General features: G+C 52.0%; 1 protein-coding gene across 2 annotated transcripts in view; it reads right to left on the minus strand.

The window, feature by feature from the left end:
* The window catches only part of CDH5 (cadherin 5), a 34,133-nt gene extending 10,372 nt beyond the window's left edge, over positions 1-23,761 (minus strand). The window contains exons 1-7 of one of the 2 annotated variants that reach the window (XM_047835335.1): positions 23,611-23,761; positions 13,847-14,060; positions 8,386-8,674; positions 7,201-7,317; positions 6,078-6,242; positions 4,999-5,186; positions 3,134-3,384 (exon numbers count right to left, since the gene is read on the minus strand). In XM_047835335.1, the coding sequence (XP_047691291.1) occupies positions 3,134-3,384; positions 4,999-5,186; positions 6,078-6,242; positions 7,201-7,317; positions 8,386-8,674; positions 13,847-14,041 (1,205 nt within the window). In that variant the 5' untranslated portion in view covers positions 14,042-14,060; positions 23,611-23,761. Of the gene's footprint in view, positions 1-3,133; positions 3,385-4,998; positions 5,187-6,077; positions 6,243-7,200; positions 7,318-8,385; positions 8,675-13,846; positions 14,076-23,610 lie in introns of those variants that run through there. The other variant, XM_047835334.1, reaches the window with a different exon arrangement.
* Positions 23,762-27,497: the final 3,736 nt, after the last annotated feature.

Here is a 27,497-nt window from a genome sequence, read left to right on the forward strand (position 1 = left end):
GTTTGTGGGTTTGAGCCCTGCATCAGTCTCTGTGCTGACAGTGCTGAGCCTGCTTGAGATTCTCTTTCTCCCTCTCTCTCTGCTAATCCCCGCCGTCCCCCACCAAAAAAAGCCTGCTTTCAGAAGAATTAAATGAAATGATTGATTTCTTTATGGTACATAGGAAAGCAATCATGTGTGTGTGTGTGTGTGTGTGTGTGTGTGTGTGTGTGCGTGAGAGAGAGAGAGAGAGAGAGAGAGAGAGAGAGAGAGAGAGAGATTGATTGATTTCAAAGTAGAAAATGTCCAGGAAAACACTTTTAATTTTACAGGTAGAAGTAAGTTTCACTGGGAGAAGTAAAAATGGATGTATCACATTCCAATCTCTAGGAGAAAAAAAAGGAAAAAAAAAAAGACTGTAGCATATATGGGAGGAAAGGAAAAAGCCATTAAGTTTGAGAAATGAGAAATGTGTAACAAGGTTTAAAACAGGAAGCTCAAACCTATCATTTTTTAAAACTGTTTATTTTATTTTGAGAGAGAATGTGAGTGAGGGAGGGGCAGAGAGAGAGGGAGACACAGAGTCTGAAGCAGGCTCCAGGCTCTGAGCTCTCAGCACAGAACCTGATGTGGGGTTTGAACCCAGGAACCACAAGGTAATGGCCGGAGCCAAAGTCAGGCGATTAACCAACTGAGCCACCCACGCGTCCCCAAACCTATGATTTTTGATGACAAATGTAAATAAGCTAAACCCAAAGCATCTCAGTTTAGATTAAAAAGCAAGCCAATTACATTCTAATTTTGAGAGACAACTTAATGCCAAGTGAAAAGCAGAAGTTAGAAAAGTTAAGAGTAAAGGTTGGAAGACTTCTATCAGGCAAAGACTAATATGAAAACAGGACTGGCAAACTTAACATCAGGCAACGTGGAACCGAAGGCAAAGTATTTAGCAGAACAAGTTGGGTAATTTCATGAGGATAAAAGTTATAAGTTGTAATGAAGGTCAAAAAGTTATGAACCTTTATAAACAGAAAAATTGAAATATATAAAGCAAAATCTTAAATATTCTAGAAAAAAATGGATGCAAATACAGTTGCATTATATCACAGAGCAAGTTAAAGCAAAAACAAAAAATAACCTACCACTTGTAAATGAAAAGAAAAAAATCAAATCAATCTCTTAAATAAATTCTTGGATCAGAGTGCCTGGGTGGCTCATTCGGTTCAGTGTCCAGCTCTTGATCTTGGCTCAGGTCATGATCTCACAGGTTCGTGAGTTTGAGCCCCACATTGGGCTATGCACTGTCAGTGCAGAACCTACTTGCGATTCTCTCTCTCTGTCTCTCTGTCTCTCTCTCTCTCTCTCTGTCTCTTTCTCTGTCCCTCCCCTGCTTGTGCTCTCCCTCTCTCTCAGAATAAATAAATACACTTAAAAAAATAAATTCTTGGCTCAATAAATAAATAAAAACTATCATTATAGCTTATTTAGAATAGTGTGGCTATGAAAACAGTAGTCCCAAAACTTGTGCAGTGTGGCCCAAATCTCCATTTTTGGGGACATATTTTTTTTACCTTAGTAAGAAGACCTGATTTCTTAGAAACATTAATTCTCCCAAAATTGATATAGAACAATTCTCCTTAGAATTCCAATGTTTTTGGGGTGCCTGGGTGGCTCAGTCGGTTAAGTGTCTGATTTTGGCTCAGGTCATGATCTCACTGTTTGTGGGTTCAAGCTCCATGTCAGGCTCTGTCTCATGACAGCTCAGAGCCCGGAGCCTGCTTCAGATTCTGTGTCTCCCTCTCTCTCTGCTCCTCCCCCACTCACACTGTCTGTCTCTCTCTCTCTCTCAAAAATAAATAAACATTAAAACAATTAAAAAAAAAGAATTCCAATGTTTTTTTAAAAATTTTTTTTTTCAACGTTTATTTATTTTTGGGACAGAGAGAGACAGAGCATGAACGGGGTAGGGGCAGAGAGAGAGGGAGACACAGAATCGGAAGCAGGCTCCAGGCTCTGAGCCATCAGCCCAGAGCCCGACGCGGGGCTCGAACTCACAGACCGCGAGATCGTGACCTGGCTGAAGTCGGACGCTCAACCGACTGCGCCACCCAGGCGCCCCTCCAATGTTTTTTAAACAACAGATAAATTAATTTTATAGTTCATGTGAAAGAGTGAATGTTTGAGAACACATAAAAGTTACAGGAAGTAAAAAAGCAATGAGGGAGGGACTTGGCTTGTATCTACTAGGTTTTTGTAAAGCTGCTACAATAAAACAGAATGGCTTTGCCACAGAACAGTGGCTAGAACAGAGGATTCAGAAATGGGTTCAGGTGCATAACAAAGGTGGGAAAGTGATGACTTATTTAATAAATGGTGCTGCCACAATTGGCTAGCTCTCTGGAATAAAATGAGACTGTGTTAAAATCAAATGTTACATGGCTCTAGAATGCATGGGTTAGAACCATATTTTTGGTCCCAGAGGGTAGAGGCTGGGAGTCTAGTGGAGATGAAGAACAGGTGGTGATGAAATGGGCATGGTATGACCCCCAAAATTTTGAAAACAATCAAAACCCCCGAACAAAGAGACAGACAGACAGACAGACAGACAGGCAACCATCAAATCTACTGTAAACGTAAGTGGATGTTTGTGTGGGCATGAAGAAGAGGGGTGATGGAACAGCATCAAGCCACAAACATGAGTGTTACCTGGAAGTGGGGGTTACTGATGTTTTCTTTGCAGATCTTTGTGTTGTTTTACTGTGTGAAATGAACACTTTTTCCTTTTTGGTTTTGGGAAGACAAACTTCATAAAACATGTTCACAGATGTCATCTAGTTGGTTACCCTCTTGACCATCAGATCTCCCTAGGTGGACCTGTGAGAGCCAGTTATTCCAAAGAATAACCCCTCTAAGGTAGCGCAGCCAGCGGACAGCTCTGATGGCCAGGACTGAGCTGGGCAGAGGTGCCTGGGCAAGACAGGGTCCCTCCTGGTCATGGGGGTCAGTGGAAGAGCTCGGGCTTCTAGTCCTGCCTCTGTCACGGCCCGTGTGTGTGCCAGGAGAAGCCATTCTCCCCATCCGGGCCCTATTGTCAATCCCGCAGATGCCAGGATCATCGTGATCATCATTTTCCTTACACCCTCTACCCCCTTACCCAATGCTCCGCCGAGCTGCGTCGGGGTCTTTGGCCCTCACTGAGCCGATCAGAGGTTTCTTCTGGTTCTCCCACAGCTGGAAGTGGTAGAAGGGCTGCTGGAAGCTGGGGGGCTCATCCACATCTGTGACGTTGATGATGACTCGGGCAGTTTTTCTGGCGGAGGCACTGCTTAGGTGGTGGAGGTTGATGGTGGGATCCGTGGCCTCGATGGTGAAGGTGTATTGCTGAATGTATTCATAGTCCAGGGGCTGTGGAAGGGAAAAGTGCAGTGAACGCCTGCTCTGAGCCAAGCACGTGACATGTGGTCTTCACGGCAACCTTGCAAGGTTGCACTGGGATGACACCAGTTTCACGGATGGGGGAAGTGATGTTTCCATGGTCATCAAGAGAGTGGCTAGGGCTCTCTGTCTGTCCTCAGCTTCCTTCCACTGCATCTCGACAACCTTAGGGCACCCCCAGCCCTAACTCTGTGACTGGCCCTGTTCTGAGCATTGAGGCCACACAGTGGGCGAGCCACAGTCCTGCTCTCTAGGAGATCACAACTACTAGTTCTAGCCACAGGTCCTTAAGTATGTGCCTTTTCTTTGTGGTTTCACTCAAGATGCTTCTCCTGCCTTTGCCCACTTCACAATCCCTACTCAAGAGGCCAAATGTCTTCTCAGAACCCATCTTGCCTCCCTGACACAGGTAATTGCTCCTTGCGTGGGTTGCTGTAGCACTTACATGTGGCTACCCTGTTCATCTATGCTTGTCTGCCCCGCTTTCGGACAGTTTTGGTGCCGTGGAGGCCATGGGACTCACCTAGGTGCCTCTGGTCCCCAGTGCGGGGCCGGACCAGGGATAGACTCAGGAGAGTTCTGCTGCAGGAATGGCCCAGCTCAGGCAGAGGGGTTCTAGAATGGCCCATTTGAGGTGGGTCATCCCTGGCCCAGGGCCCCCAGTCCTCTGCATGACCATTCTAGAGGCATTTTATGTCTCTTGCCTCCTCTTCCAGATTCAGTTGGCCTGACTGCTCTGTCTGTATGCAGCGGCCACTGCCAGTAGCCACTCCCACCCCCACCCCTGTAGTACTCCCTGCTTCCTTACATGCTGTGGCTGTCTGCTCCAAGCGCCTGTATCACTGCCAGGGCTCTACTTTGGTGGGTGCCCAGGGCAGGCCAGAAAGTGTGAGAGTGAACGCCGTCTGGGGCCCTCACACGACCCTGCAGCTCCCTCACTCTCAGCCCTGCAACTCTGAGGCATATTTCACACTGTGCCCTGGGTGTTACCAGTGGGACTGTGCCCCACTTGCCTGCACTATTAACCTGACAGTTAAGGAACCTGTATCATTCCCTTTTTTTTTTTTTTTAAAGCTTATTTATTTATTTTGAGAGAGAGAACGAATAGGGGAGGGACAGAGAGGAGAGCAAAAGTGAGAGTGAGAATCCCAAGCAGGCTCTGCACTGCGAGTATAGAGCCCCATGTGGGGCTTGATTTCATGAGTGATGAGATCATGACCTGAGCAGAAATTAAGAGTCAGGTGCTGAACCAACTGAGCCATCTAGGCGCCCCTGTATTCTTTTTCTTATGTGTCACTGCTCCTGAGACTTCCTGGGATCACTTCCCAAGTAAATTATTTACACTCAAATCCTTGCTTTAAGGTCTGCTTCTGGGATAACTCAGCCTAAGGCACTGACCCTTCTCTCCTGGCTTCCCTTTCCCAGCTCCAGGGTCACAAGCTCATGAGCACGTGGCCAGCTCTAAGCTGATCCAGAATGTGCACCTTCAATGGCTTCTGACCTTGGAGCAGCCCCTGGGTGAGTCCTGAAAATGCTAGGAGCCCTAAGCCCCACATCTGATGTCGTTGCTGCATGCCTACAAACCTTCATGGGCTTGATGATTCCCTCGTTGTGGTTGGGGTCCGTCTCGATGGTGAAGGTATCCCTGTATTCGCCTTGCACGATGCTGTACTTGGTCATCCGGTTCTGGGGCTCATCTGGGTCCTCAACAAACAGAGAGCCCAAGGAGCTGCCCACACGGATGTCTTCAGGCACCGCAAATGTGTACTTGGCTGATGCAAATAAGGTGCCCCCAAGGGCATTGGATTAATGAGATAGACAAGGTGATTGTCCCTCATGCTATCCTAATGCATTTTTATGCAGGAAATCACCACTACAAAATAATAATAATAATAATAATAATAATAATAATAATAATAATAGTAGTAGTAGTAGTAATACCACCACAGGAATTTTGGGTCTCAAGGCAAAGAGATTCTGTTCCATCTATCCTTCCATCCCTCCGTCCATTTAACAAATAGTTATTGAACACCTACTGTATGCTGGGTCTTTTGCTAGGGAACCTATCATTTGACAAGAGAGACAAGTCCTGCTGTGAGGGAGCTTCTGCCACATAGAGTGAGGCCACCGTCATTGGGGTGGCTGAGCCTCTGAATTACACCTCAGCATCAGAAGGTACAAGTGATGAACCGTCTGACTTTCCCTCCCACCCTTAACCGGGGCGTGTGAAAAACTCTTGTCAGACATTTTTTTGTGGGGAGAGAAGCAGTCTGTGTGTGGGCTCAGGGCTCAGCCTCAGCTCTGGATATGGAACTTTGCTGTATCCCTGTTCACCAGCTCACAGGGATTTTCTAGCTAGGGCCTGGATTTTTCCGAGCCCATAGAAACTGGGTGAAACTGTTCCTATCTGGTAGTGGGACTCTGGGCAAAGTGGTGGCACACAGCAGGGAGTGCGATTTCCCTGTGGCCTGTGAAGGCACCATGGCAGGTGGTATTTGGAAAGCCTTGGGAATGTGTGCAAGCCCCTCCTTGCACCAAAATGACTTTTCTGGGCTTTAGGGAGAGGTAGAGGGACTCTGGGCTTCTCCACAAGATCCCCCAGGCCACTGAGTCTGGAGTATCCCAACCCCCATCCTCCCCAGGGCCCTGGAGGAGGAGCTCACTTTGGGTGAAGATGGGGAAATTGTCATTGACGTCCTGCAGAGTGACCAGCACCGTAGCTGTGCCTGAGTCCCCTCGGAGTCCCTGGGCATCTCGTGCTTCCACCACGATCTCATACTTCGCCTTCGTCTCTCGGTCCAAGTTTTTGGTTGTAGTGAAAATGAGTCCTGCAAAAAGTGTCCAGCAGGAGCCATGTTACTTGGAGGGCTTTTAGAACATACTGGTGCCTGGGCCCTATCCAGAGTTAACGTAAAAGCTGATGCAAATAAGGTGACTTAACATGTGACTTAAAGGCTCCCCAGGTGATTCCACTGTGTAGCCAGAGCTGAGAACCACCGGCCAGCCACCACCCACCTTCACACCCTGCACTGCTAGACCAAAGCTGCCCAAACGGTTTGGTCCAAGATTGGTCCTGGCTGCTGGGAGCATGGTGTTGAGAAAGAGTGCGAGGCCACATCTGGGCTCAGCGTGGAGAGAGTGCTGTGACTCATTAGCGATGCCTGCCTTGGCACATCATTGGTTGTGGTGGTACCTGTACTTTGCACCTGCCACCCCCCTGAAAGACAGTGTGTCCCAGGTCTGACCACCTGGACTTCTGTCTTGCTCCCCAGACTCTGTCCTTAGTTTTTGTGAAGTCACACTGAGTGGATAATTACTGCAGGCCATGTATTCTGTATACATTATATAATTCAAACTTCACAGCTGCTATGCAAAACGAACATACATTTTCCTGTTTTCAGGGTGAGAGAACTAAGGCTCGCAGAGGCTAGTTGACTTGCCTCAGGTTGTTAGAGGGAGTGAGTAGCAGAACTGGGTTTGGAGACTAGATCTGTCTGACTCTACACCCAGAGCTGCTAACCAGCATTCTCTTCTGCCTCTTGGGTCACTTCTTGGGTCCTGATTTTGTTCCCTGGATTGGAGTCCATGTCTTGGCAGCTGTCTGCTTCCTTCTCCCCTCGCCAGCCACCTTGTTTTCATGTATATAAGAACCATTTCCATGGGATCGTGTGGTTGGATGGTAGCTGACACTTCTCAGACTGGACTTCCCTCAGTGCCTGCACCTTGAATATCTGTCCCTACCCGGCTCCAAGCCAGCACCTGCCCAAGAGGGTTAGTGACACACACCAGAACCGTCAATAGCAAAATATTCTTCTCCCTTCAGGATTTGGTACATGACACTGGCGTGGTCTGCCACGGTGGGGTCATCTGCATCAACGGCTGTCACACGGATGACTGAGGTCCCTGAGGAGAGAGAATCCAGGGTTACTGCCTTGTGACTGTCGGCCCTGTGCCCCATTTCCAGATGAAGACAGATGGGGCTCAGGCTGTTCCCTCAACCCACTTTCCTTAGGCCCTGGGGGAGAAAAGACTGCTTTGTTTTCTGAGGAGCCTGCAAGGGGGCAAAGTGCTAAAGGTTCAGCCTGGTCATCTTGGAAGGAGGCAAAGAGAACAGGTGGTTTTTAGTCACAGGAGAAGTGAGGCAGGAGGCAGAAGGCTAGGGTCATGAGGAGAGAGATAGAGGAGAGGAAGGGGCTGCTTCTTCCTTCTTCTGGAAGATGAGAACAAAAGAATGGGAAGGTGCCCCACAGGGGTGAGTGTCACATCTCTGTTTCTCTTGAACTCTGGGACCCCCATCCCCATACTTGACAGGGAGGTCTGTTAAGATCTCCCAGGTTCTTAGCCAGGAACCCTGGACCAAGGGGTGGGGAAGGGAATCCTTTTCTGTTGCCTCCTAGAGGCTGGGGGTAGAATTGAGGAAGTAGTAATTTCAAGAAGCCTGGGGTTCAGGCTGGGGTCACATCTTGGGGTGAGGGCTCTAGTCTCCTCCCTCCACTCCTGCTTGGGTCCTAGAGAGGAGTCTTTTTGCTGTGGTGGCAGAGTTGGTATTCTTCGTGTGCAAAGGCACTCTTAGAGTGCCAGTCCTGAGTCAGAGAAGTGGGTGGGGTTTGCTCCGAAGAATAATGAGAACATTATTATGTATATATTTCTGATGGTTAGTGCTCAGTCCATGATCAGGGTCAGGGCTCAGTCCATGATGAGCATCAGGGCTCAGTCCATGATTGGGGTCAGAACTCAGTCCATGATGAGGATCAGGATTCAGTCCATGACTGGGGTCAGGGCTTAGTCTATGACTAAGTCAGGGCTTGGTGTGGGGCCAGGTCAGAGTTTAGTCTTTAGGGATCAGAGTTTCTTTCAAGCGCCCTGAACTCACTGAATCCTGATCCCCGACAGTGAAGCTGCTGATAGGAGAGGCACCTTCAGCCTGGAGATGAGCAGGGGAGGAGTGAGAGGGACAAGCAGGGCACATACCCACGGCCGACATCTCTGGCACAGAGGCGTTGAACAACCGGTGCGTGAACACAGGCCAGTTGTCATTCACATCATGAACTTTGATGGTGAAGCTGGAAGGAGACTCTAAGTCATTATTGGTGTCCTTGTCTACCACGAGGGCAGTAAGGTGGTACTCGGGGATCTTCTCCCTGTCCAGCCTCTCAAAGGCATACACGTCCCCTGAGTCCTCATTGACCCGGAAGACCTTGCCGGCAGACTCTCCTCTGAGCAGGTACTTGGCGTTCTTGCGGTTCACACTTGATTTGATCTAGGAAAGAAGAGGTGCCATGAGCTGCGGATGGGCAGGGGTGGCTGTGTGCGTGTGTGAATGTGTGCACACACATGTGAGCATGCAAGCGTGTAGGTTATGTCGGTGTGTATGTACACGTGTGTGTGTGTATGTGCACTTACGTGCGGTGCTGGCCAGGGGTCCTGAACGCGACACTGCAGTTTTTTAAAAAAAAATTTTTTTTTCAACGTTTTTTATTTATTTTTGGGACAGAGAGAAACAGAGCATGAACGGGGGAGGGGCAGAGAGAGAGGGAGACACAGCATGGGAAACAGGCTCCAGGCTCTGAGCCATCAGCCCAGAGCCTGACGTGGGGCTCGAACTCACGGACGGCGAGATCGTGACCTGGCTGAAGTCGGACGCTTAACCGACTGCGCCACCCAGGCGCCCCGACACTGCAGTTTTTACAGGAATCTCTGACTGGTCATTAGCACATTGTTCTCAGCCAGGTTGCTGCGAACACTACACCAATATGACTTGCTCGGCGCACTGCCCTAATATGCCTCCACCAGTGCTTGGGACATTGTAGGTGCTTATAAAACGTTTTTTTGTGTGTGAAGGAGTGTACTTGGTGCCAGTGGAAGGCAAGGGGCATTTTGCCCCTGGGAAGTCTCTTAACCTCTCTGAGTTGTGGTAACCTCATCTGTAAAATGGAGATAATATTGCTTTGGATGTTGAGCTGCTCTCATGAGCAGAACGGCGCTTCTGAAAGTGAATTCCAGGACACGCTAGTCTCTTCTGCTGCTCCACATGAAAATCGGGTCCCAGGGAACTGGGAGTTGGCTTGCACTGGCTTGGATCTCTAGAACCAACTTACATGTTTAGGGATGTTTGTGAGCTGGTTGTTAAACACAGCCATTATTAAAAATCCAATTATGTAAACTTATAAATTAAATGAATTCTATAAAAAACAGAGGTAGCATACCCAAAATTCATTGCTTCCTCGTTATCATACTGCATTTTTCTGTGTTCTTGAGGTTATGTTTACTGTGTTGAATGATGGAAATACCACACAGTGCTGGGTTAATGCATATCTTTTCACAACTCTGCCTTCATTGACATCAAATTGGGAGCTTAAAACAGACACGGCGAAAGTATTTACACCATGGAAATGAGCAAATGCTATGAATCAGGAGTTTTTCTCCTGGAGAACAGGTTGATAAATATTTATCAGCACACCACTGGTTCTGGTCAATTTAGTTTTGGAATGACACGTAAAATGTTCTCTTCTTGGAGATTTATAGTGTATAGTCCTGTAGAAAAAAACTCTAATGAGCTTTAACTCAGGATTTCCCATGCTTTTTAGACCACTGACCCCATTTTCTTTGTAACACATACTATTAGTGCCCTAAGGAACAAGATTTAGAAAAAGATTTGGAAACTAATATACATAAAGCAGCTTGCACAGGCTATTATGATAGATCCATGTTAAAAGATATTAGGTTAAAAGTGCTGAACATTTCATTTATAGAATCTTAGAAGCAGAGACTCTTAGGAACTTCAGAGAATCATATTTCATGCAGTGGTACACTCACAGATGGTTAGAATGTTCAAAAAATGTAGTTCAATTCAATTAAAAATATATAAATTGGACACCTATAAGGTGCCAAGCAGCACCCTGGAAGCACAGAGGTAACCCAGACCCCATTCTTGCTCTCAGGGCTTGGGCCCAAGCCCCAGAAGCTGAGACTCTTAGGATGGGCAGTATTTAAGGGTTCAAGGATAAGAGCCTTGAGTGAAGGTATCCGATGAGGAGAATCAAGAGAGAGCGGGTCTCAAGACAGGAGAGGGAGCAGCAAGAAGGGTGTGGTCAAATCCCGTGAGTCTGGGGGTGCCTGGGTGGCTCAGTCAGTTCAGTGTCTGACTCTTGATTTCAACTCATGATCTCATGGTTCATGGGTTTGAGCCCTGCGTTGGGCTCTGTGCTGACAGCAAGGAGCCTGCTTGGGATTCTCTGTCTCCCTCTCTCTATGCCCCTCCCCTGCTTGCTGTCTATCTCTCTCTCTCTCTCTCAAAAATAAATAAATAAACATTAAAAAAAATCCCATGAGTCTGGAAAACATCCCTAGGGTTTAGCAGTAGTGTAGACATTGGAGCCCTTGGTGGGAGCAGCATCCGGGCTGGGGTGGGGGAGTAGGGTGAGAAGCCAGATGACAGAGCTTGGAGAAGAGGCCACAAGGTGAGGAAGTAGAGACAAAGAGTGAGGACCCTCTGCCTTGGGTGGAGCAGAGGTGTGGTGTGCAGGGGCCAGGTGGTTTCATAAGGAGTTCCCAGGACCCATGGGCCAGGATGTATGACGAATAGTGGGTCAGGAGGTGAGAAGCAAATGCCCGAGCTCTGCAGCCTGCGGTGTGGAGGGACAGGGGGGGTTTAAGGAGAAGGGACAGTCTGGGACTCTGTGTGAGTTGCTCAGGGTTAGATGGTAGTTCCAAACTTGGTTCTGGGTGGGTGTGTTAGGACCCACATGGGCAAGGGTAGTGATGGGGACCAATGGAGCTTTGATCTATTGTATTGGAATTCTGTATATGATTCCATTTAAGTATAAGCTCCTTCCCTCCAACTTACATTTTTTAGAATAGTTTTAGATTTATAGACAAATTGAGAAGATAGTACCAAGAGTTCTCATATATCCTGTCCCAGTTTCCACTGTTATCACCATCTTATGTTAATGTTATGTTAGTATGGTGCCTTTATTACAATTAGTGGACCAATACTGATACATTAGTAGTCACTGGGGGCCATAGTTCATACCGATGTCCTCAGTGTTTGCTTCATTTCCTTCTTCTGCTCTCGGAGCCTGGCCAGGACACCATATTACATCTAGTCACCACGTTTCTTTGGCTCCTCTTGGCTGTCACAGTTTCTCAGACTTTCAGTGTTTCTCAGACTTGATGACCTTGGCCATTTTGACAAGTACTGGTCAGGTATTTTGTAGGATGCTTCTCTACTGAAATTTGTCTGATCAGACTGAGATTATGGGTTTTGGGGAGCAGTGTTTTTTTAAATTATCACTATATTTGGGCATAACGTCTAAATGCTGCAAACCATGGTGACCCATATTTGTGGATTCAAAAGGCTACAAGGGCTCCCTCCCATTGTCCATCCAGTCTGTAAACAAAGGCTCCGGACTGTGGCCTTGATAAACAGGGATTTCCTTCCCTCAGATTACGTCTTTGGGAGTGAGGAGGTAATCCTTGGAGCCCTGTCCTTGGCTCTCCCCAGCACTCTGTTCCTTCTCGGGGTGGGGACTGCGTGTAGCTCCTCTGTCCCCTGGCCCCATGCCAGGTGCAAAGTAAATGCTGTTGGCAGATGATGGCAGGCCTGACGCTCTTCCTGCTGCTCGAAGACCCTTGGGAGAGCCCTCTAAAGGTTTCCGTGTCGGGGCTGCGCATGATGCAGGTGGCCTCTGCTTTCTGCTGACTCTTCCTGACTCACCCTGCAGATTTTTCTCGGGGCCGGCCATTCTCATCAGTGGCTGATTCATGGCACAGTTATCCCAGTGGGAAAGATGTAGGTGGATTGACGACATTTTCCTCTCTGACACAGTTCACATTTGTGTTGGGAGTCAGGAACCCTATGCCTTCCTAGGACTAGGTTCTCCTCGGGCTCTGTCCTGGTCTCCCTGTGTGACCCTGGTCAAACATCTTTCTCTCTGAGCAGCCATAGTGAGGCATTTAAAGTTCCCAGCCATTCTAGGGAGCCGGAGGAGCCTGTGGGCAGTCGGTTGTGGGCAGTCTGTGAGTGGAGATTCCCCAGCTGGTCCTGCCCCCAGCTGCTGTGGCTTTTCTGGTGCCAAGGCCAGGCTGCACCCTCCCCCATCAAAGGGTATTTCCAGCCTGTTTCTCTGTGACCAGAGGGATCCCCCAACCCTACTTTGTGGGGTTCTTTGTCTGACGTATGCTGCCCCTATAGATTAGGGCCAGGAAGTAAACACTTCCAGCTTTGTGGGTCATGTGGTGTTTGTCGCAGCTGTTCAACTCTGCCATCAGAGCAGCTTTGGCAATTTGTTGTACATGGCCTTGCCTCTGTTCCAGTGAAACTTTACAAAACCAGGCAGTGAACTGGTTCTGCCAGTTTTGCTTTTAGACCATGAGCTCCACAAAGGTAGGGACCCTATCTGTCTTTGCCCACTGCTGTCTTTCCCATGCTTGACACCATGCTTCCTCTTACTGGCACATTGATCTATTTTTATCTTTAGTGGATCGCGTTCAGATTCCAAGAAACTGACACGGTGAGAGTTTATACACCTGTAAGGAGTTTTTCTCCATGTCAAAAACTCTCAAAATACCTGGGCCAGCCGTCTGCCACTGTGTGTGGAACTCCTCCAGTAGAGCCACTGGTTTGAATCAGAATGGATGGATTTGACATCAGTAGTACTTTGACCCAGTAAGACTGTTCAGTGGCCACTCACATTAGCTCCAAGCCCTAGAACAGTGGCTGGAGATGAACAGGTTTTGAAGGGGGAGGAAGTGAGGGTTAGAGCCTTAGGTGCTGCCTTGGAGGGCAGGCTTGGGTCAGGCACCATGTTATGGGTGTCTAGAATCTGAGGACTTGTGTGGAGTGACAGGGAGCCAGGGAGGGATAGTCGGAGAGAAGGGGGTTTTTCGGGTTTAAAGAGCTAGACCAGGCTGGCAACCTGCGGCCTGGATGATGAATTCTGTCACCAGCACATTTTTGTAGAAGGCTTCTCAGGGCTTCCGGACTTCTCCGATGGGAGAATTTAATGGCAGTCTTGGCTGCTTCTGCCCTAAGCCCTGAACCCCCAGGCCAGGTGGGCCCCCTGTGTGCAGGTGGGCCCTTCCCCTGGTGATTTTTAGTCCACAGACCAAGGCCCGGGAGAAAATGAACCAGAGCATTCACCACCGCCAGCACCTTCCCCTTCCCCTTTGCCATCATGATTGCCCTAATCGTCATGACCTCTACTGCCATCACCACCACGGCCCCCTCACCTTTCCCTTTACTTTCCCACAGCCTCTCCCTTCATCGTTGTGACCGTGACCACCGCCACCGCCTCTCCCGCCTCTCCCAGTTCTGCCACCATTCCCCCTCACAGCCGTCGTCCCCGCCCCTGCACCCACCACAATATCTGCCACCGCCTTTACCACCACTGTCACCGCTGATGCCGCTCCTGCTCGGGGGCCTGAGCCTTACCTTGCCCACATAATGGGGCAGCGAGGTGTTTTTCTCTTCATCGATGTGCATCTGGTTCCAAATCCAGTCCCTCTTCTGGCGCCGGGGGGCGGTCGGTTGGGCGGCCGGTTGGGCAAGGTCAGTGCCTTCCGCGGGTGCCACCAGCAGGCCCAGGCACACGCCTGCCGAGGCGAGCAGCACCGTCAGCACCTGCATCTTCCCGAGAGGCAGCAATCTGGGCAAAGAGAGGGGACACCGTGAGGGCATGGTGGTCACCACACTGGGGTCTGAGCAGCTCCCAGGGACGACTGAACTTCCTCCTGTCATCCTTCCCTCTCTGCTGATACCAGCAGAACCAGATACTCTTCCTGCCCCCAGATTGCTTCGGTCTGGAAGAGGAAGGCAGATGCAGAAACTCCTCCCAAAGTGTCGTAGGTGCTGGCGTGGAAGCCCCAAGGAGGTCTCCTGACGGGGAAGGTTTTCTAGAGGAGAGGGTGAGGCTGATGCTGATGGTGGCTCCTGAAGTCCTGCGCAGCGGGGACCTCAGTTATCCCCATGTTACACATGAGGTTAAGTTCACGTTGGAGCGAGTGGTGGGGCTGGGAATGGAGCCTTGGTGTCTGACCTCAACAGCTATCACTTATCAAGTACTTATGACAAGCATGACACCATTCCAAGCACTTCACGTGTGTTATCTCATTTAATTTTCCTAGTAACCCTTCAGGTGGATATAATTATAATGCTTCTTTTGCCAAGAAGCCGAGGAACAGAAGAGTTCAGTTCACATTCCTGAGATCACCTAGGCAGGGAGCGGCAGAGCCAGACTTGAACCCAGTCTGCCTGGCCCCAAAGTTCAAGCTTTTTCCCACTGGCCTCTCTTGTCCTCGCAGCTGCTGTGGGGTGGGACTTCAAGACGCCTCTGAACAAACATGCCCCCTGGCCAGCACGAGAGCCCCTGTGGCAAGATGCTTTGATGCTGTCTTCAGAAAGTGCTTGGGAAACCCAAATGTCTTAACCCAGAGGGTCAGGCCCTCACTAGGCCCAGAGCTCACAGTTGGTGATCAGCTGAGGAACTATCACAAGAGCAGGGGTGGGGAGGGTGGAGGATTGAAAGGCTGGTCTCACGGGACTGGCTTCATAATTGAAGGGGCCCAGTGCAAAATGGAAATGTGGGGCCCTCTGTTCAAAGAGTATTAAGAATTTCAAGATGGGGGCGCCCGGGTGGCTCAATTGGTTAAGCGTCCGACTTCAGCTCAGGTCATGATCTTGTGGTTTGTGAGTTTGAGCCCTGCATCGGGTTCTGCGCTGACAGCTCAGAGCTTGGAGCCTGCTTGGGATTCAGTGTCTCCCTCTCTCTCTCCCTCTCCCCTGCCCACACTGTGTCTCCCTCTCTGTCAAAAATAAATAAACGTTAAAAAACTTAAAAAAAAAAAAAAGAATTTCAATCAAGGTGGAGACAGAAGACCATGAAAGCAGGCATCATGCGCCAGGCCCAGTGTGCTTGCTCGCTCTGGAAGGGAGCTCTTAGGTCAGGGATCAGCCTGAACCAGGATCTTGGGTCACCCAGAAATGAGGGCCTGGCTTCCTCCTGAATTCCAGGAAGAGGGATTTTCCCCACTGCCCCATGGTGGGTGCAGGCTGTGACCTTGCTGGCCCTGTGGCCTCTCAACCCTGACCCCATCAGTCTACTCATGCTGGGTCCCTGTGTCACTGATCTGTGGCTCCTGGGATGGTTCAGGGGCAAAGGGCAGGTGGATGGGAATGGGAACCTGGGCGCCTGCCTAGAGAGAGACAAGGACCACGAGATGCTGGATGGGAGGCCACCACCCTGGTCATCCCCCACCTTGGCCCATGGGAGAGCCTGGATTCTGCACATTACAGGAGGTCTCTAAACTCTAGTAACATTTCCTCTGAGACGTTGGCGCCAGGCTGTCCTCAGTGAGGGCCCAGGGTGTCTGCGCTGGGCTAGCCTGGCCTCTGGGTCTGCTGATCTTAGTGTTTGAGATCCCCACCCTGTGGGCCCTGCTGCTGGTGCGGGAGGAAGTGGGCTCCCAGGGTTGGGTGGGACAGGGCTCCGAGGAAGTCCCCACAATGCACGTGCCATGTGTCTGGAGAGAGGCTCTGGGTCTCAGTTTCCTCAGTTGTGAGGTGGTGGAACTGGAGGAGGCTTGGTGTCCTTTGAGGTAGGACGTGGAGAGGGTGGCCACTGCAGGAGGGAAGGAAGGCAGTGAACAAAGGCTTTGGGGAGGTTGGGCATCCTGGCCGGGAAGCTGCTCCTGACTCAGGGGAGGTGGCCGGCATGCCCCTGCTCTAGCCTTGCAGGGCCCAGGCCTGGTGGGTCATTTCCTTCTTTGCCTACAAAGGAACTGCGAATCTTGGTTCTTTCTTCCTCCCAAGTGAGAAGTGACTCAAAAATGAAAAAGTAATACAAACAGAAGTGAAACCAAGAAATAGGGAGAGAGAGAGAGTTCTCAGGCTTTTTGGCAGGATGGAGTGAGAGCCCATGCACTGAGCTAACAGGCACATCGGGCCTGTCCTCAGGGAGTGCACACTGTGATGGGAACACCATGAAAATAAGTGAATTGGGAAAGTACCAGTTAGTGATACATTGGGTGCGACAGAGGGAGGGTGTTGCTGACTGAGACTGTGAGGTCAGGGAGGCCTTTCAGATAGAGGACATTTCAACCAGCATCTGAATGTTAGTCGTAGGAATGCCAGGGGAAAGAAGGGCATTCCAGGCAGAAGGACCAGCATGTGCAAAGGCCCTGGGGTGGAAAAATGGTTGGTGTGCCCCCGGGTCAGGTAGAAATGAGCATTAGGGGGCGGGGGACAGGAAGAGGTGACCAGGTCAGTGTGGTAGGCTGAGTGATGCCCGCCCCCTGCCAAAGATGTCCATGTCTGAATCCCTGGAATGTACGAACGTTTTACTCTTTATGGCAAAAGGACTTTTAGCAGATAGGATGTCTCCATGCGTGACCCTGGAGTGCCCTCTCAAGACGTTCCTTCTTGCCTGGGGTGGCGGAGGGGGGCTGACATCCTTGAGCACCTCCTCAGTGGCTTATGTTATCTCATTTAAACCTTGCAAACTGCAAGGTAGTTGGCAGTAACCCCACTCTACAGGTGAGACACAGAGAGGTGGGGTGAGTCATCCCAGGTCATATAGCGGCAAGAGACGGAGCCAGCATTTGAACTTAGTCTGCCTTTCACCCCAAATACTGCTTTTCCCTACCATGCCTCCCCTCTCTGTCTCTGTGGGGACATTCACATGCATGATAATAAAATACTGTTCTCCACGCTTGGCTTTCATGTTACCCCAGGCTATAGGAATTATCGCCCCCATTTCACAGAGGGAGAAACTGAGGCACAGACCCAAACAATTGATGGATCTAGAACCCTCACCCAGCTCTTTCTCTGAATCCTGGGCTCCTTCTACACCCAAACTCAGAGGGACCTGAGGGACTTTTCCAACTGAAAAGCCACATTTACTTATGTCTTTTGCATTTTGTGTTAGGAATTTGGCCTCCAAAATGGGGGCTGAGAAGAAGGGTTTTATCAGACAATTGTTTCTCTTCCCGCTGCTCATGGAGAGGAAGTCAGTTGGCAGGATTTGTCATGCCCACAGCTGGAAACAGAATTTCCCTTGGCCGCACCTCTGGAGGTGTGGTCAGAGCCACAACTGGGGGCAGGTTTATTTTAGCCCTTTACCTCCCCACAAGTCGTAATGCTGCCAGGTGGATTTGGGGTATGACAGATGAGCAGAGGGTCTGAGGATTTTGGAGGTGATTTCTGTGCTCAGAAAATTCCCAGCTGAGCAGCCCCAGGAACTTGCCTGACGACAGCCTTGAGGGGAAAGGGGATCTACTTGGCAGCTCAGATGTGTGTGGTGGGCACACGGAGGCCAGGTGCCTGCCCATGTCCCTGCCACCCAAGATTTGTGACCATGCCCCATCCCTGGAGCTTTTCTAGAGGCTTTTGGGGGCAGCTCCAAATGCACTCCTGGGTATGAGTGGGCCCACTGGACTCTCACTTGGTCTGGGAAGGTCTTAGAGACCCAAAATGAGAGGACAGAGTGTGTGGTCCAAGGTGAACAGTCATGGAACCCAGGAGAAGGGGCAGAGGAGCCTCGGAGAATCTGGGGGGACAGCCGGCTCACCTATGCCCGGATGGGAGGTTGGGGCCTCAGAGAGCTCTCGGATCCCGGTTTTTGTCCACAGTGGGTGGGACTGCTGATGTCAGAACCTTGATGCCTGGGCTGAGTCTGAGGACTGAGGGGTGGCTCTGAAGGTTGAGCCAAGTGCGGGTGCCTGTGCCTCTGTCTGCTCCTCTCCAGTTACCTGTCTGGGTCTTGAGGGTACTTGGTGAGCTTCTAGTAGCAGCCCCAGCCTGTAGGACATTAACACCCACCAGGTTTGGGGCACCTGGGTGGGTCAGTCGGTTGGATGTCCAACTTTGGCCAGGTCACGATCACGTGGTTTGCAAGTTTGAGCCCTGCATCAGGCTCACTGCTGTCAGCTCAGAGCCTGCTTCAGATCCTCTGTCCATCTCCCCACCCCCCTCTCTTTCTCTCTCTCAAAAATAAATAAACATTTAAAATAACAAACACCCACTGGGCTTGGTCACACCCTTCCGGCCTCTGCACTTGACATTCTGTCTCCTCTGCCTGGATTTAGTTACATGTCACCGCTTCTCTGAAGCTTTCTCTGGAGCCCTGGGCATACATAGCCACACAACAAACATTTATTGAACACCTACTGTGTGCCAGGCACTGAACTACATGCGGGGAGCAAACACAGGTTGTACTCCCATGGGGGAGTATACTAACCGCTTGATAAAAAACATACAGTTTAAAATTGTGAGGTGTGCTGATGGAGAAGAGTAGGAAGCTGGAGGTGGGGGCCAGCAGGGTCCAGACTGGGCTGAGTGTCTCAGTCCAAGAGTGAGTCCTACCTCTCTCTGAGCTGCTGTGAGACATTAGGCAAACATCCCTTTGGTCCCTTTCTGTTTGTGGGCCCATCTGTCGCTGGGATTTGGTCTTGCAGGGGCTGTGAAGTCCGCTCAGCTCTGTGATTTTGAAAAGGGCTAGGGGGACACAGAGGGAGACAAAGGGAGGGGAGGGCCTGGGGCTGGTCCTTTTTAAGCGAAATAGATCTTTGGAAGCCTGGATCTAGCTGGTAGCCCCTCAGTGAGCCAGCCTGGCAGGTGTCCCTGGGCTCGTCTTGCCCCCAACCAGTGGCAGACCCCTGCTTCTTGACCTGACCAGAGCTCTGCTCAAGCTTGAGGCTCAGGGGCTGAGTCTGGGCTTGAGGGGGTAATCAGGCAAGCTGGAGGGCCCTTTGGAGTGGGGTAGAGGAAGCCTGCAGGTCAGGGATACACACATGACATCCTCACGCTGCATGGACACACAACACCCTGACCTACGTCCACATAAGTACACATCCTGTGTCCACTCATCTGCCCACGCCGGCTCCTGAAGAGTCTCTGCTATGCAGAGCAGCCCCTCTGTACCCATGCAGTATACCCCCATCAGCTGGGACAAGATCTGGCAGCTGAACCCAGCCCCAGGCAAAGCCTCAGGGTGGACAGGACGGTCAGTTCCAGCCCAACCTCCCACAGGCTCTGGACTCTAGCCCAGAGGCCCGGGGTCAGGGGTCAGGGGCTGGACTTTGGGAGGAAGGCCCAGAACACGTGGGGGCTGTGCCTGTGGGAGGGGCAAGTGCTGGACCTGCCCCCCCCCCCCCCCCCCCCCCCCCCCGCTCCTTGTGTGGCCGTGGATGGCTCTCCTCATTGCCTTCCTACGCCACCACCTTGAGCCTCAGTCTAGAACAGACTCCTTCAGGGACGCCCTCATTGTCTGCCTGATCCTCAGCATTTACAGCTGGGTCTTCGCAGCCATGGGCACTGGGAGGATGAAGGGTGAGGCCCTATGAGCCTTGGGCATGGGGTGTATTGGGGCAATTAGGCAGCTATGAACTGGCCTCTTGGGGCTTTCTCCTGGTTTGCAGCCCAGTTCGGCCTAGGGACCTGATCCTGTGGGTCCCAGACCTGAGCCCCTTCCCTGGGGTCCTGCCAATAGCTTCCCTGTCTCTACTTCCCTTCGAGGTGACCATGCTGCTCCCCTGCTGACCTCTCCTCCCTGGCTCCCCATCCTTGCAGGATGAAGCCTAGCTCCTGAGCCTGTGTTCAAGGCCCAGCATAGCATGTCCCCCGCCCACCTCTCTGGCTTTTCTCTCCCTCATCTCCCTGCTCCTTCCAACCATGAGGAGAGTAGACATTTCTGGAAGGCACATTGCTCTTCCTCTCTCCAGCAGGCTTTTTGCACAGGCTGTTCCCCTGCATGGGGACACATGAACACACACCTATCCCTGAGCAGAGGACCTCTTACATATGGCTGGCAAGACAAACTCATCAGTTGCCACTCACCCCTTTCCATACCTGTGAGACATCACTGATCACAGTATTACAGTATTCATCGCCACTGAACTTGAACTCAGCCCCTGAATTCTCAATACAATCTTTCAAGTAGATACTAGCGATTCACCAAATGTTGAAATTGAAACAATTTCCTGCTGGGTTTCTGAGTTCTAGGGCCATCCAGTCTATACCCCTGTCTTCTAATGGGGCAGCTTCAAGCTTCAAGTATAGAACACCCCTTACCCACACCAGGGAGACTTTTCCAGCCTTCTTTGGGCTTTGTGACTTTGACTGGGGCTCTGAGGCTGTCAATGGGAGCAACAGAATGAGGCCCACACACCTGCCTATTTGTAACAGCCCAGCTTCTCAAAAGCTGCGTGGCCTCAGGCCCATTCCTTGCCCTCTCTGAGCCTCAGCTCACTCAGCTATAATGGAGGCAACAATAGCTGCCTATTGAGGAGGATTAAATGAGGTCATGGGTGACAAATTGGTATACAGTAGGTGCTCAGTAAGTATGCAGGTGTCTTGACTTTTATGTGCCCACCCACTCCAGCCTGGTGACTGTGGGCTTGACTGGCCAACTCATACCTGACTGCATTTCCTCTTTGTGCCCTGGGCCCACCTCCTACACCCCTCTGTTCTCCAGAAGGAAATCTTTTTCTCTGCCTACCTGTCCCTGGGGTCCCTTTTTTTCCTTCTTGCCAGGATCTGACTGTTACTGTGTCCCAAGACAGATAATCTGGAGGTCTCTGAATGAGTTTAGGGACCATTTGATCCATCCCCTGCCCAGAGAGATTAGAAGACTGAAGCCCAGAAATACCTCTCAATATCCTCTGGGCTCCTGCTCTTTCTCCAGGAAGCCTGCTGGGATTTTTCCACCCAGTATCTGCTTGGGCTTGTGTCAGGATGGGCTTTTTAGTATTTCTAGCCAGAAACCAAGCTCCTCAGGGTAGGACCTGTCTCCTACAACATTCCTCCCAGGATCATGGGGTTCCTAGCTTGTCCTCGTGCCTGCTTCTGTGGCTTGAACTGTCAGGTTCAATCCTCTCTGACTTTTCTCCTCTCCAAGCTTCACGGTGGAGTGTGGTGGGGCTGTGGGGTCAGAAGGGGCTGGCCTCACTCATATTTTTGCTTCCATCTCATGCTTGCTGTGTAGCCTGGGACTGGCTGCTTGGTCTCTCTCAGCATCTATGGTCTCCTCTGTCAAATGGGATTTCTTTTAGTAGCTTCAAGGATGCCGAGGGGGTGCAGAGACGGCCAGAAGTAGCAGGGATGGATCCCCATAGGGGAGGGGCCCAAGATTTTTCCAGAGCGAATGGCCACTGTGTTCACCTCTTGTCCCGAGGCAGCAGCAGAACTGTGAGTCAGCCAACTTTGGAAGAAAATAAGTGTGGCCCCTCTGGTTTCCTGCCCTCATGTCCGGCCCTTGTTTAGCAGCACAATTGGTCAGGTTGAGACTACAGGGTGGGCAGCTTAACCCCTGCGAGGCCAGTGCCTTGCAACAGTCAGTGGGAATTGGTAGGGCTGCCTGGGGGCTCAGCAGCTCCTGGGCCCCTTGGAGGCCACCTGCTGCCCTCTGGGCTGGGCTCCCAAGGTGGCCGGACTCTGCTGCTCCCTACCACCTAACGGGCAGCCAGAGCTCCTGGTCCTGGCATTCATGGCCTCCAGTGTCACTAGCCTTTCTGGCACTGCCTGCTCTAAAAAACCTTGTGGCCAGCCAGCCTCCCCAAATCCTCCAAGCTGCCTAGGCTTCCTGCCTCCCCCAGCAGACCCTTCACATCTTGGGGGATCCTGTCTGCCCCCTTCACACAGCAGCACCGTCCTTGGGGTGGGGAGTGAGCCCGGGGCCCAGAGTGCTTGCCAGAGGAATTGCTGAGTCAACATCCTCTCACCTGCGCCCTCTTCACTCCCACCTGCCATGGAATGGCTGACCTTGGGGGGTCAAAACCTTGAGGACATTCACAGCTCTGGTGTGGCGGGTAAATTCAGCTGTGATTTCTTGAAGGCACCCCTCCCCTGAGCCGTTCCTGGAGCCAGTGCTGGGTGTGTACATTGCCTTCTTCACTAGGCTCACCAGAAGACTGCTTCCTCCATTGTACAGATGAGAAAGCTGAGGCATGGTGCTGGAAAGAGTCTGGGCTTTGGGGTGCAGATCCTGCTTCTCATCCCCACTCCTGCTCTTACTTTGCCCAGTCTCACCCATCTCAGTCGCACCCCCTGCGGAATGGAGAAAGGACTCATCTAACTCTCGCAGTAGTAGAATCGAGAGCTCTGTCAGAACCTTTTATCCTGGGGCATGTGGGTGGCTCATTTGCTTGAGCATCTGACTTTTGATCTCAGCTCAGGACATGACCTCATGGTTTGTGAGATTGAGCCCCGTGTCAGCGCGGAGCCTGCTTGGGATTCTCCCTCTCCCTCTCTTCCTGTCCCTCCCCCACTCACTCTCTCTCTCTCTCTCTCTCAAAATAAAAATAAACATAAAAAAAGAGAACCTTTTGTCTGTATCACCTGCAGTTCCCACAACGGCTTGTAGAGTCACTGTCTCTTGTTCAGACAAACACACAGAGGTTTGGAGAACATGGAGGTTTGGAGGTGCTGAGTAATTTTCCCGGAGTAACATGGGAAGGAGTGATAGAGCTGGGCATCCCACCCTAAACTGCCTGCCTTTGATTCATTTTGGGGGAACTTCCGCAAAACATGAGGGCTGTGGGGTCCCAAACTTGGGGCATCTGGGGAGAAAGGGTGGGCCGCTTTGCCGACCACAGCTCCCGTGGCTTGTACCTGGTCCCTGCAGTGTCCGGGGCAGGGAGGGGAGGGATCCATAGGCAGGGCCTCCGGTGCCCAGAGCCAAGCCTCAGCTTGCCTTTTCTAAAAATGGCGGCGCTGGCTGACAGAGAGGGGCCGCGGCTCAGAGCTCCCCTTCCAGGGCTCCTCTCCCAATGCCATAACAGAACATTGGTAGGAGGGATGATGTGAGGCTTTGGTAAATCCTCTCCCGTGGGGGAGGGCCACCCAAGAGGAGACTAGGCCCGGGTGCCACTCTTCTGCCTCTGAGTGCTGGCAACTCAGACCCCTGTGCTCTCTGAAACATGGCGTGGATGGAAGCCAGTGGGCCTTCAAGGCTCATGGAGTTGGAGGGTCTACTTGTGGAAGAACTTCCCCCACCAAGTCCTGAGAATGCCCGCTTGTGCCCACGACACCACCACTAGCTCACCGCTCTGAGCCAGGAGGAGACTCGGTCCGCCCCCAAGAAATGGCTCTTCCCTGGGACCCCAACAACGACCGCTCTACAGATGGGGCAGCCAAGCGCCCTCTCAGCTCGGGCGCTTGGCGAGGTGTCTGGGGTGGAGTAGGGGCAGGGATTCCTCACTCACCGAGCTTGCAGACTGAGAGGTGTCTTGGTTCCGTCTGTCCGTTTGGCTGAGCTGCTGTGGAGCTCCGTGGAGCTCAGCCGATAGCCTCTCGAGGGGAGCCACACCCGGCCGATGAGGGAGGCCTGGCTGCCGCCCCTTCAGGTTTTCCAGCTGGCCCTGGCCCACTTCCCCCTGGAATGGTTTCCTGTTATTGTTCCTTTATGAGGGCCGGGCTGGCTGCAGATAGGCAGGCTCTGTGGTGGGCGGCTGCCTCGGCCCAGCCGGGCTGTGCTCGTAGAGGCCTGGGCCTGGACCGGGCCTGGCACGCTCAGGTCAGATCCCAGTCCCAGGCCTCAGCTCTGCTCCTGATGGCACCTGGAGCCAGACACATCTCCCTCCCTGGCCCGATGCTCAGTTTCCTCATCTGTAAATGGGGATAATCAGACCTCAAACTCACATGGGTGTTGGGATCAGCGAGAGTCAAAATGAAACTGAAGGCGGGATCCGGTCCGTCAGAACCAAGCAGCTGGGGGCGGGAGGGGCACAGATTCTGTGAACCTGGAGAGTCCTAGGAGGAGCTTTTATAAACTGAACAGACCTGATCAGTTCAACTGACTGGGAATCTCCCAGGGTGGTGGGAGTGTGTCCTTTGAATGTCTCCTGAGCGAGCGGTTGGGAAGTCCCAAATGTGCTCCTTTACGGGACTGGGCAGACAGAGACCTGAGAGGGAGAACGTCTTGCCCAGAAGCACTCAGTAAGTCTGCGGACACGGGTATGGAGTTGGGGAACGGGGTGGGAAAATGATTTCTGGGAAGGTGAGATAAAGATCTGTCTCTTTGGGGCATGTTGAGTTGGAGATGGCTTTTGGACACCCAGGTGGTGATGCCAGGTTTGCAGTTGGAGACGGGTGCATACAGGTGGCTTAGAGATGAGGTTTAGAAGCTCTGATCTTATGGCTTATTTCCGTGAGGCTGTGGGAGTGGATGAACTTAGAGGGAGGGAGGCCCCTGGCACCTGAGATTTGTATATCTTCTAGGAGAGCCTGGCGGGGAAAAGGGAAAGCCGGGAGAGGGCAGGGCTGTGGAGAGCAGGCAAAGACGAGGACAGGGTGTCAGCTGGGTAAGGGGAGAGCAGATTTGGAAGCTGGAAGTCACAGACAGCTGTGGACAGAGCAGGTTAAGTGGAATGGGGTAGACAAGGCAGATTAGAGGGGCTGGTGAACAGGGATGAAGAGGGGAAGATGAGTGTGATCACAGCTTCGCAGTGAACAGGAGCAAGAAATGGGAGAGATGTGTGTGTGTGTGTGTGTGTGTGTGTGTGTGTGTGTGTGTGTGTGTGTGTTTAAAGCTATGTTTGTGTGGAGGGGACTTCTAGATGATGCTGGAGGGAGAAGAGCGACCTGTGGAGGGAGGACGGTCCTGAGGCGGGCCTCTGCACAGGATCCAGCACATTCCATCACTTTTGGTGGAATGAACAAACAAAGGCGCAGCGTTTTCTTATTTTCTTCCCCAACAGGCTTAACTCTGTCTTCCCCAGCCAGAGGGTGGATGTGGCTCCAGGCCAGCTGGTCCCTCAGCCCCATGCTCCTGGCTCTGCACGCCCCAGCCTGGGCTCTCTGCCTGCTCTGTGGTGTATGTGCCTGTGGGACCGGGCTGGGCCTGGCCTCACTTCCCGTGGGGTCTCAGACTTGTCGCTGGTGGCAGATGGGGACAGGGTCTGTGTGGGCACCATCTGCTGATTCCCTTTGTACTCCCGTCCACAGGAAAGTTGACTCTGCCCCGAAGCCTGCTGTTCCTGTCATCTGTAAACAAAGGGATGGCTATCCAGGCATGTGCCCTGGGGCAGGGATGTGGTCACCCCGAAGAGGTACTCCAGGCCGTGGGAGGAAGGCTAGTGCCCTTGGGGCTCCTGGGGAGCTCACCTCCGAGTTCTGCCACCACCCAGCCCCTGCTCCAACCCCTATGGAGGCACAAGAGGCACTGGGAAGGCACAAGGCCAGGAAGTGCCATCAGGAGCAAAGGAGGCAGCCGGTGGGCCGGCAGGAAACGGGATGGTCTGTGAGACCTGATTAGCAGTGGAGGAGGAAGCGACAATCAGGATGGTGGGGTGGACTGGGAGTGTGGCAGTGAGGCCTGGGGACACCCACCTAGCCTCTGCCAGGACGAAAGCCGACTGGAGACTCGGCCCTGTGGTGTCCTGCTTGGAGAGGTTCAGACTTGGGTGTCGGCCGACCTGGTTCAGATCCTACCCTGGCCTCTCACTGGCTGTGTGACCCAGGGTGGTTGACATGCCGCTCTGAGCCTGTTTCTTTACCTGTGAAATGGGTTGCAGTCCACACTTGGCAGGACCGTCCAGAGGATCAAAGAAGACAGCATAAATAAATGACTGCAGGGACAAGCATTTTACCAAGCAGGTAAAATTTCTTACAGTGTGGTCCTCAGGCCAGCTGCCTCCCAGCCACCTTGGGGGGGGGGGGGTGCGGCGCTTGTTGAAAATGCAGATTCCTGGCCCTCACATGCAGACTGATGGAGTCAGAATGGCTGGCAGTGGAGCCCTGAGGCCTGCGATGCATTTGTAGCTCTCTGGATGCTCAGGTTTGGGAGTCACGGCATGCGTGTCCTCAGAGCCCTGAGCTCTCTTTCCAGGGACTCCTCTTTCAGTCCTCAGAGCAACCCTGAGGGGCAGGACTGTCGTCATCCCCATTATGCAGAGGGGGAAACGGAGACTGGGAATGAACTGCTTTCCACGATCAGAGCTTGTCAGTGGTAGAATGGTAATTCTGACCCATGGCCTCTGTTTCCTGAGGTCATGTCCTCGCTGCCCACCCCTCCCCCATGCCCAGGCTTTCCTGCCCATTTCATTGAATGAAACAATGCATGAGTGAGGCACGGAATGGGTCAACGACCACTGGCATGTTGAGGCAGACACAAGGCATGGGGTTGGGTATACACCTGTGTTCTGTGGTATATCCCGGCACACGGTGGGGCCTCTTCTTGAAGCCTTCAAAGAGGCACTGACTCCATCCATCCAACTCTCAACCCCACTGGGCGCACAGCTCTGTGTCTGGCTCCGGGTGGGCACCAAGGGAAGAAAAGAGGCCAGCCCATGACAAACTCTGAGTCTAGGGTGGAGCCGTTGCGGTCACCGACACTGCTGTGAACTCAGCACCAGTTATGTGCCACCTCCGCTCCAGGCCCTGTGCTTTCTTTTCAGTATTTCCGGTGGCCCTGTGAGGGGGGTATGGCTCTGCCCCTGCTGCAGCATCATGTACGTGGCCCAGCATGGCAGCGCCTGGCTCAGACCAGGGCTCCCATGAGCGTGCCCTGCCCCACTGCCTCCATCCCATCTCAGGCTGAGCTGCTCCAGCCACTGCCTCCGAGGATGCTCTTCGCTTCCCAGCTCTGCTTGCCCAAACCTCCCGCCCAGCGCTTCAGTGCCCAGCTCAGACATACTGCCCCTCCATCCAGCCTGCCTAGATTCCCTTTCTGGGAGTGTCATGCCCCCTGGGAAGCTTCCACTCCACCTGCCCCCCACTTGTTCCGTTCCAAAACCTATAGGGCCCCTTGCCTGTTTTCTTGTGTAATGATTCCTCACTATGGCCCTGAGAGGTGTCAATGCTGTTCATATGCCCATTTTTCTTAAGAGGGAGCCAAGGCTCAGAGAGGCTGAGGAACTTGCCCAAGGTCACACAGCTCTCAAGTAGCAGAGCCAGGATTCCAGTGCTCATCTTCTGGTTCCCAGTTTAGTGCTCACTTTACACCATCCTACTCCTGACGAATTGTCATTGGGTAACAATGTTTTATGCTCATCTATTATTAAAATATACTGTTAATGGTGTCCAGTCTTTGCCTAGCTTTGTGCTGGGCATGGGGGATGCAGACATGACCCAGGCTTGGTCCCTGCCTTTG

The sequence above is a fragment of the Prionailurus viverrinus genome, chromosome E2 (assembly GCF_022837055.1).
Source record: "Prionailurus viverrinus isolate Anna chromosome E2, UM_Priviv_1.0, whole genome shotgun sequence".
Classification (NCBI taxonomy): Eukaryota; Metazoa; Chordata; class Mammalia; order Carnivora; family Felidae; genus Prionailurus; species Prionailurus viverrinus.